This window comes from Amblyraja radiata, chromosome 7 (genome assembly GCF_010909765.2).
Source record: "Amblyraja radiata isolate CabotCenter1 chromosome 7, sAmbRad1.1.pri, whole genome shotgun sequence".
Taxonomy (NCBI): domain Eukaryota; kingdom Metazoa; phylum Chordata; class Chondrichthyes; order Rajiformes; family Rajidae; genus Amblyraja; species Amblyraja radiata.
The window spans coordinates 87,032,677-87,043,042 of record NC_045962.1 but is presented as its reverse complement, the minus strand read 5'-3'; the positions used below and the strand labels follow the sequence as shown (position 1 = coordinate 87,043,042).

The window sequence follows — 10,366 nt, the reverse complement described above, 5'->3', positions numbered from 1 at the left end:
CCTTATTCTTAAACTGTGTGTGGCCCCTGGTTCTGGACTCCCCCAACATCGGGAACATGTTTCCTGCCTCTAGTGCGTCCAAGCCCTTAACAATCTTATATGTTTCAATGAGATATCCTCTCATCCTTCTAAACTCCAGAGTGTACAAGCCCAGCTGCTCCATTCTCTCAGCATATGACAGTCCCGCCATCCCAGGAATTAACCTGGTAAATCTACGCTGCACTCCCTCAATAGCAAGAATGTCCTTCCTCAAATTAGGGGACCAAAACTGCACACAATACTCCAGGTGTGGTCTCACTAGGGCTCTGTACAACTGCAGAAGGACCTCTTTGCTCCTATATTCGATTCCTCTTGTTTTGAAGGCCAACATGCCATTCGCTTTCTTCACTGCCTGCTGTACCTGCATGCTTACTTTCAGTGACTGATGTACAAGGACCCCCAGATCCCGTTGTACTTCCCCTTTTCCCAACTTGACGGCAATGAAGAAAAAAGAAATGAAATAGAAAAGAGCAGGAACAAGACCCCTGGGCTACCAAAGCAGTGCAGAAGAGAAGAAAAGAAATAAGAAAAGATGAAGATATAACTTCCCCCCTCCCCCCTCACCCATCCTGGCATTGGATTTAAATTTAAATTTGTGTTGCACCAAACTATTGTTGTAAGAATTCAGTAAAGGGTGTCCATTTCTTAAGAAATTGATCTGGTTTTTCCACCAAGGCAACCTAATGTTTTCCAAATGTAGTGTCTCGGACATATCTGTAATCCACATCTTCACTGTAGGGACAGTTGGCTGTTTCCAAAATTTGAGTATTAATTTTTTCGCCGTTATTAGGCCGTAATTGAGGAAACGTCTTTGAAATATCGTTAGCTTAGAGCTGGCCTCTGAGATACCTAATCTGATCAGTTTTATATCTGGGTCCAATTTAGTTTTAAGTATTTTGGAGAAGCTTTCTTTCATGCTCTCCCCCCCCCCCCTCTTGATTAACCCCTTTGTCCTCCTCTGTTGAGTTCTATATTTCTCCCAGTCCTCCAGCTTGCTGCTTCCCCTGGCCAATTCCTTGGATTTAACACTATCCCTAATTTCCCTCGTCAGCCACGGTTGAGCCGCCTTCCCCATTTAAATTTTGACGCCAGACAGGGATGAACAATTTCTGGAGTTCAATCATCCACGTGGCATCTCCACCGCCAACCCTTTACGTATAATCTTTCCCGTCTGTCCGAGCCAATTCCTTCAAAGTTTCCCATATTCAAGTTCAAGACCCTAGTCTCTGAATTAACCATGTCACTCTCCATCCTAATGCAGAATTGCACTGTTACAATAGACAATAGACAATAGACAATAGGTGCAGGAGGAGGCCATTCGGCCCTTTGAGCCAGCACCGCCATTCAATGTGATCATGGCTGATCATCCACAATCAGTACCCCGTTCCTGCCTTCTCCCCATATCCCCTGACTCCGCTATCTTTAAGAGCCCTATCTAGCTCTCTCTTGAAAGCATCCAGAGAACCTGCCTCCACCGCCCTCTGAGGCTGAGAATTCCACAGACTCACAACTCTCTGTGAGAAAAAGTGTTTCCTCGTCTCCGTTCTAAATGGCTTACTCCTTATTCTTAAACTGTGTGTGTGTGGCCCCTGGTTCTGGACTCCCCCAACATCAGGAACATGTTTCCTGCCTTTAGCGTGTTCCAACCCTTAATAATCTTGTATGTTTCAATGAGATGCCCTCTCATCCTTCTAAACCCAGGGGGGCTTGCATAATAACATCGCTAAAGGGCCTGTTTTCTTCGGCGACTGCCGGCATCATTGCCGGACGTATCATGTCACCGAACAATACGCGCCGTGATGCGGCGTGCCGACCTATGACACGGCGTGATGGCGTATTGACGCGGTGTTTTTTCAAGTGTCGCAACCACTTTTTAGTCGCCGCTGGATTTTGAAATGTTCAAAATCTTTTGATGAAACTGATGTGACGCTGGCAAAAATCGGCAAGTGCGACAGGCCCTTGACTAATCCTTCCCCATTACACAATCTTGCCTAGGATAACCTGCCCTCTAGTCAGTTCCTCTACGTATTGGCTTCTGCAGACCAGATGCCAACTTTAACCCAGCATCTGTAGTTCTGTGTTTCTACAATGACGTTGTTACAGACAGTGGGCGTAACGGGCCTATACACACAACACACAAAACACACGGATAGCATACAACAACAATTCTAAACAAGGTCCTTCTGCAGTTGTACAGGCCGCTGGTGAGACCACACCTGGAGTATTGTGTGCAGATTTGGACCCCTAATTTGAGGAAGGACATTCACGCTATTGAGGGAGTGCAGCGTAGGTTCACCAGGTTGATTCCCGGGATGGCGGGACTGTCATATGCTGAGAGAATGGAGCGGCTGGGCTTGTACACTCTGGAGTTTAGAAGGATGAGAGGGGATCTTATTGAGACATATAAGATTATTAGGGGTTTGGACACGCTAGAGGCAGGAAACATGTTCCCGATGTTGGGGGAGCCCAGAACCAGGGGCCACACAGTTTAAGAATAAGGGGTAAGCCATTTAGAACGGAGGCGAGGAAACACTTTTTTCTCACAGAGAGTGGTGAGTCTGTGGAATTCTCTGCCTCAGAGGGCGGTGGAGGCTGGTTCTCTGGATGCTTTCAAGAGAGAGCTAGATAGGGCTCTTAAACATAGCAGAGTCAGGGAATATGGGGAGAAGGCAGGAACGGGGTACTGATTGTGGATGATCAGCCATGATCACAGTGAATGGCGGTGCTGGCTCGAAGGGCCGAATGGCCTCCTCCTGCACCTATTTTTCTATGTTCTTATCAGCCCTGACACCCGTACTAAATAACTATCTATCTATCTCTGCCTTAGAAATATCCATTGACTTGTGGCCTCCATAGCCGTCTGTGGCAATGAATCCCACAGATTCACCACCCTCTGACTAAAGAAATTCTTGAACCTGGAGGCCACGGTTTTCAGGCTCCTGTACCTTCTTCCCGATGGTCGCAGCGAGATGAGAGCGTGGCCAGGGTGGTGTGGGTCTCTGATGATGCTGGCTGCCTTTTTTCAGGCAGTGACTCCTGTAGATCCCTTCGATGGTGGGGAGGTCAGTACTGTGATAATTTAGGCGTGGCGTTATATTTGTCATGAGTACCGAGGTACAGTGAAAAGCTTTGTTTTGCATGCTATCCAATGAAATAAATGCTATTATATAACACTGTACATAAATGCAATCAGGTCAAACTCCAGTCCAATAGGTGGAGCAAAGGGGAAGATACAGAGTGCAGAATATAGTTCTCAGCATTGTAACGCATCAGTTCCACAGACAAAGTCCAAAGTCCACAATGGGGTGGAGGTGAATCGGACAGTACCCTAGCTTATGGAAGGACCGTTCAGAAGCCTGATAACAGAGGGGAAGAAGCTGTTCCTGAGTCTGGTGGTGCGCGCTTTCAAGCTTCTGTACCTTCTGCAGGACGGGAGCGGGGAGAAGAAGGAATGACCGGGATGGGACAGGGACACGTCTCTGATGGTGTCGGCTGCTTTCCCGAGGCAGCGTGAAGTGTAGATGGAGTCGATGGTGGGGAGTGTGGTGTGTGTGATGGACTGGGCTACATCTACAATGGTGGGGAGTGTGGTGTGTGTGTGGGACTGGGCTACATCTACAATGGTGGGGAGTGTGGTCTGTGTGATGGACTGGGCTACATCTACAATGGTGGGAAGTGTGGTCTGTGTGATGGACTGGGCTACATCTACAATGGTGGGGAGTGTGGTCTGTGTGATGGACTGGGCTACATCTACAATGGTGGGGAGTGTGGTGTGTGTGATGGGCTGGGCTACACCTACAATGGTGGGGAGTGTGGTCTGTGTGATGGACTGGGCTACACCTACAATGGTGGGGAGTGTGGTGTGTGTGATGGGCTGGGCTACACCTACAATGGTGGGAGTGTGGTGTGTGTGAGGGACTGGGCTACACCTACAACTCTCTCGATCCGTCTACGTAAATTAGGATCACGTCGAGGCATCATTCCTAGTCCAATTTCCTGCCCATCCAATGTAACTTTAGAGTCTCTTTAGCCAGAGGGTGGTGAATCTGTGGAATTCTTTGCCACAGACGGCTGTGGAGGCCACAAGTTAGTGGATATTTTTAAGTCAGAGATAGATAGATTCTTGATTAGTACGGGTGTCGGGGGTTACGGGGAGAAGGCAGGAAAATGGGGTTAGGAGGGAGAGATAGATCAGCCATGATTGAATGGCGGAGTAGACTTGATGGGCCGAATGGCCTAATTCTGCACCTATCGCCTATGAGAGACTTACAGCACGGAAACAGGCCCTTTGGCCCAACTCGCCCATGCTGCCCCATCTACTCCACTCCCATTTGACTGCATTTGGCCCACATCCTCCTAAACCTCTCCCATCCATGTCCCTGTCCAAATGTCTTTGAAACGTTGGGATAGTCCCAGCCTCAACTACCTCCTCTGGCAGCTCGTTCCATACACCCACATTCGTTTGTGTGAAAAGTTACCCCTCAGATTCCTATTAAATCTTTTCCCCTTCACCTTGAACCTTTGTCCTCTGATCCTCGATTCCCCTACTCTGGGCAAGAGACTCTGTGCGTCTACCCGATCTATTCCTCTCATGGTTTTGTACACCTCTATAAGATCACCCCCTCATCCTCCTGCGCTCCATGGAATAGAGACCCAGCCTGCTCAACCTCTCCCTGTAGCTCACACCCTCTAGTCCCGGCAACATCCTCGTAAACCTTCTCCGGACCCGTTCCAGCTTGACAACACCTTTCCTATAACACGGTGCCCAGAACTGAACTCAATACTCTAAATGTGGCTTCACCAACTTCTTATACAACTTCAACACGACCTCCCAACTTCTATACACAATAGACCCTAAATGCTGGAGTAACTCAGCGGCTCAGGCAGCATCTTTGGAGAAACAGGATGGGTGATGCTTCGGGTCAGGACCCCCCCCCAAACTGCCTGTGATTCCACTTTGAACAAATTATGTACCTGCACTCCGAGAGTCCTTGTCTGCGTCCTTGTGTTGGAAGGAACTACAGATGCTGGCTTACACTGAAGATAGACACAAAATACTGGAGCAAAGGGCCTATCCCACATTTGGCCGTCATTTGGGCCTCATCTACGTGTTTAAGGATAAGGGGGAAGTCTTTCAGGATCGAGATGAGAAAAAAAAAATTCACACAGAGAGTGGTGAATCTGTGGAACTCTCTGCCACAGAAGGTAGTTGAGGCCACAGTTCATTGGCTATATTTAAGAGGGAGTTAGATGTGGCCCTTGTGGCTAAAGGGATCAGGGGGTATGGAGAGAAGGCAGGTACAGGATACTGAGTTGGATGATCAGCCATGATCATATTGAATGGCGGTGCAGGCTCGAAGGGCCGAATGGCCTCTACTCCTGCACCTATTGTCTATGTTTCTATGTTTCTATGTTTCTATATATAAATTAGGTCGACACTTGGTGTGCGCATGCGTTGCGCACGGTGAGGCGTGGAATCGTATGCGGTGGCGCGCAGTATCACGCGGGACTCCAGGATTTAGTACAAGAATGAAATCCTCGCGCGCCACCTGTGTGACGTATCGCGTATGCACGCTGACGCATTGGCGTCGTACGCTGGCGTCCCGACGTCTCACGTGTATCGCGAGGAGAAGCATGGTCACGTCACCGTGCGTCAACATCCTTACGTCCTTGTGTTGACGTCCTGCCGCGCGTCGTGGGGTATTCTAATGAAGACACGCCCACCAGACGGCTGTGCTGCGCGTGATTTGCGCGTGACGTCGCGCATCACCTATTTTACATATGACGTGTAAATGAGGCGCAAATGTTGGCCAAGTGGGACAGGCCCTTTACTCAGCGGGACAGGCAGCATCTATAGAGTGAAGGAATGGGCGACGTTTCAGGTCGAGACCCTTCTTCAGATCTCGATGCTAAACGTCATCCGTTCCTTCTCTCCAGAGATGCTGCCTGTCCCGCTGAGTTACGAGAGCGTTTTGGTGCCTATTCTCCGCAACCTTTTTGCAACTTGTCTGCTGTAACACGCGTGTTGTATGTTGTGTGCGGCAGGCCCGCGTGACGTCCAGACGCTGACCATCGTGTCCGGGGTGCGTGACGTGACGGTGAACGCGGGGGAGTCGGCGTGCTTCGAGTGCGAGGTGCGGGGACCGGCGGAGCTGGACGTGGACTGGCTGGCGGACGGCAAGCTGGTGCAGCCCGCACTGCTCAACTGCAAGATGCACTTCGACGGCAAGAGGTGCAAGCTGCAGCTGCAGTCCGTGCATGAGGACGACACCGGCGTGTACATGTGCAAGCTCAGCACAGGCGCAGGTAAGAACATGCGCGCAGGTGAGCGCTGCACTGGTGAGAACGCGCGCAGGTGAGAACACACACAGGTGAGAACATACACAGGTGAGAACACACACAGGTGAGCACTGCACAGGTGAGAACACGGGCAGGTGAGAACACATAACACAGGTGAGAACATGGGCTGGGGCAGGTGAGCACTGCACAGGTGAGAATGAGCACAGGTGAGAACACACACACGCAGGTGAGCTAGGGTGCAGCTGAGCACACGCACAGGTGGGCACTGGTACGGGTGAGCAGGGGGACAGGTAGACCTATATATAATAACTAAGTGTGGCCCGTTGGGTCCCATGTTCACACGGGAGGGCTGGACCCCCCACACAATATTCCACCTCTCCACCAATTCCACCTCTCCATCAATTACTGCAACCCAAACAACCATTTGCAGTGCATTTTTACTTCAAATCAACCACATTTTCACGTTCAAACCACATTAAAGGCACTCATAGTTGAGTAGACATGTGTTCAGTGTTATTCAGAGCTCAGAGAGACATGACCCTCTGGCTTCCTCCATCTTGCAGAGACTGAGTGAGGCACACCACTTCTGGGTTTTATAGTCCCTCCCCCTCCCTCCAGCAGGGGCAGCAGAGAGAATGACTAATTATTTAAAAACATTAATATCTCTCTGATTTTTCATCGATGGGAAAAATCCTCTGGTCCCGGAAGGCGGAGGGGGGCTCTGAGCGAGGTGGCCAAATCGGAAATCGCAGCACAGTGGGCCAAAAGCGGTCAAGATCAGACTTTTAGTAATATAGATAGATGAGAGACATTGGCAGGGCATAGGTGAAGGACAGCCCTGTGCGCTGGTTGGGGGGGGGGGGTTGACGGAGGGTCAGTTTGCCGTCACTGGGCACGGGGTGATGAGTCCGCGGCCACACTGACCACTACCCCCCCCCCCTCCCCGCCTGTTGTCCCCACAGATGAGATGACGTGCGCAGTTCACAGACTCGCCAGCCGCCTGCCACGTTAGCGGGCTGCAAGAGTCTGTGTACCACATGTACATGGAGTGTGTGTGTGAGGCTGCAGCCACTGTTTGAATACCTAAAGGGGCTGCTCCTTGCCTTCTGGCTGCACTTCACACCCTACCATCCTCAATCTTTGGAGGGGAGAGGGTAGGGCTGAAGATGTCCTGGTCGGGTTTGCTCCTGGGCCTTGGCCAAGCCGGCCATCCGCGAGTCACGGCGCCAGGCGGGGAGAGGGCTCTGCCCGAGCCGGCTGCCTGCCCCTTGTCCGGGGTTACGTCCGTGCCCCGGGTGGGGTCAGAGAGGGAACGCGCGCTGTCCGCGGGCACCCTGGGGGAGTTCCGTGGCCGCTGGGCACCGCGGGGGGTGGAATGTATCCTGGATAAAAGATGGGGAAATAATGATTTGATATTTACGAATATTTGCTGCATTTTGTTACTGTGTTGTTGTGTTTGTATTTCTGTAAATAGTTGATTCAAATTATTTTTGAGTTAACAAATGGGACTGAAGATAGACACAAAGTGCCGGAGTAACTCAGCGGGTCCGGCTGAAACTCTGGAGAATAGACAATAGACAATAGACAATAGGTGCAGGAGTAGGCCATTCGGCCCTTCGAGCCAGCACCGCCATTCAATGTGATCATGGCTGATCATCCCCAATCAGTACCCCGTTCCTGCCTTCTCCCCATATCCCCTGACTCCGCTATCTTTAAGAGCCCTATCTAGCTCTCTCTTGAAAGCATCCAGAGAACCGGCCTCCACCGCCCTCTGAGGCAGAGAATTCCACAGACTCAAAACTCTCTGTGTGAAAAAATGTTTCCTCGTCTCTGTTCTAAATGGCTTACCCCTTATTCTTAAACTGTGTGTGGCCCCTGGTTCTGGACTCCCCCAACATCGGGAACATGTTTCCTGCCTCTAGCGTGTCCAAGCCCTTAATGATCTTATATGTTTCAATAAGATATCCTCTCATTCTTCTAAACTCCAGAGTGTACAAGTCCAGCCGCTCCATTCTCTCAGCATATGACAGTCCCGCCATCCCGGGAATTATCCTGGTGAACCTACGCTGCACTCCCTCAATAGCAAGAATGTCCTTCCTCAAATTTGGAGATCAAAACTGCACACAATACCCCAGGTGTGGTCTCACTAGGGCTCTGTACAACTGCAGAAGGACCTCTTTGCTCCTACACTCAACTCCTCTTGTTATAAAGGCCAACATGCCATTCGCTTTCTTCACTGCCTGCTGTACCTGCATGCTTACTTTCAGTGACTGATGTACAAGGACCCCCAGATCCCGTTGTACTTCCTCTTTTCCCAACTTGACACAATTTACATAATAATCTGCCTTCCTGTTTTTGCCACCAAAGTGGGTAACCTCACATTTATCCGCATTAAACTGCATTGCCATGCATCTGCCCACTCACCCAACCTGTCCAAGTCACCCTGCATCCTCATAGCATCCTCCTCACAGTTCACACTGCCACCCAGCTTTGTGTCATCTGCAAATTTGCTAATGTTACTTTGAATCCCTTCATCCAAATCTTTGATGTATATTGTAAATAGCTGCGGTCCCAGCACCGAGCCTTGCGGTACCCCACTAGTCACTGCCTGCCATTCTGAAAGGGACCCGTTAATCCCTACTCTTTGTTTCCTGTCTGCCAATCACTTCTCTATCCATGTCAGCACTCTACCCCCAATACCATGTGCCCTAATTTTACCCACTAATCTCCTATGTGGGACCCGCTGAGTTACTCCAGCACTCTGTGAAACGTCACCTATCCACGTTCTCCACAGATGCTGCCTGACCCGCTGAGTTACTCCAGCACTCTGTGAAACGTCACCTATCCATGTTCTCCACAGATGCTGCCTAACCCGCTGAGTTACTCCAGCACTCTGTGAAACGTCACCTATCCATGTTCTCCACAGATGCTGCCTGGCCCGCTGAGTTACTCCAGCACTCTGTGAAACGTCACCTATCCATGTTCTCCACAGATGCTGCCTGACCCGCTGAGTTACTCCAGCACTCTGTGAAACGTCACCTATCCATGTTCCCCACAGATGCTGCCTGACCCGCTGAGTTACTCCAGCACTCTGTGAAACGTCACCTATCCATGTTCTCCACAGATGCTGCCTGACCCGCTGAGTTACTCCAGCATTTTGTGTCTATCATCATAATGAACCAGCATCGTATCGGGCCAAAACTCTTTTGGAAATAGGCAACGTTTCGGGCTGAAACCCTTCCGGGTTTCGGCCCGAAACGTTGCCTATTTCCTTCACTCCACAGATGCTGCCTGACCCGCTGAGTTACTCCAGCACTGTGTAATTGTACGGAGGAATATTTGTTTGACTGCGTATTCTGCTGGTGGGTTATGTTTTGATTTATTTCGTACTTTGACATAATATTGCAAATAATCGAGTCAATTGTTTTTTTGGTTTTGAACACCAAAAGAGGAGAAGACGAGCAGCGCCCAGCTGACAGTCCTGCCCTCCGTGCCCCCCCTCTTCACCCGCAAGCTGCAGGACCTGGCCGTGGTGGAGGGGAGGGGGGCACACCTCAACATCAAGGTCAGCGGCACCCCCCCACCCACGCTCACCTGGACCCACTACGGTAAGAGATGTCGGGGGGGTCCCTCCACGGGGGAGGGGCGGGGAGTGAGGGAGGAGGGGAGGGGAGGGGTAGAGGGGGGACATTTTTGGTTGTAGGAGGGGGGGGAGGGGAAAATGGGACCAAAGATAGACACAAAGTGCTGGAGTAACTCAACGAGATACGGCGCGGAAAATAGGCCCTTCGGCCCATCGGGTCCGCGCTGACCAGCGATCCCGGCACACTAACACTATCCTACACACACTAGGGGACAATTTTGACTTTTACACCAAAGCCTATTAACCTACAACCCTGCACGTCTTTGGAGTGTGGGAGGAGACCGAGGATCTCGGAGAAAACCCACGCAGGTCACGGGGAGAACGTGCAAACTCCGTACAGACAGGGTTGTAGAGGGAGAGCAGGGGGGGGAGAGGGGGGGTCAG

The 10,366-nt window shown here is 50.8% G+C and overlaps 1 protein-coding gene across 1 annotated transcript in view; it reads left to right on the top strand.

Annotated features, from left to right (window-relative positions):
• speg (striated muscle enriched protein kinase) overlaps positions 1 to 10,366 on the top strand; it is a 106,428-nt gene that overhangs the window by 25,891 nt on the left and 70,171 nt on the right. The window contains exons 7-8 of the mRNA XM_033023519.1: positions 6,085 to 6,345; positions 9,789 to 9,947. Of these exons, the coding sequence (XP_032879410.1) occupies positions 6,085 to 6,345; positions 9,789 to 9,947 (420 nt within the window). The remainder of the gene's footprint in view (positions 1 to 6,084; positions 6,346 to 9,788; positions 9,948 to 10,366) is intronic.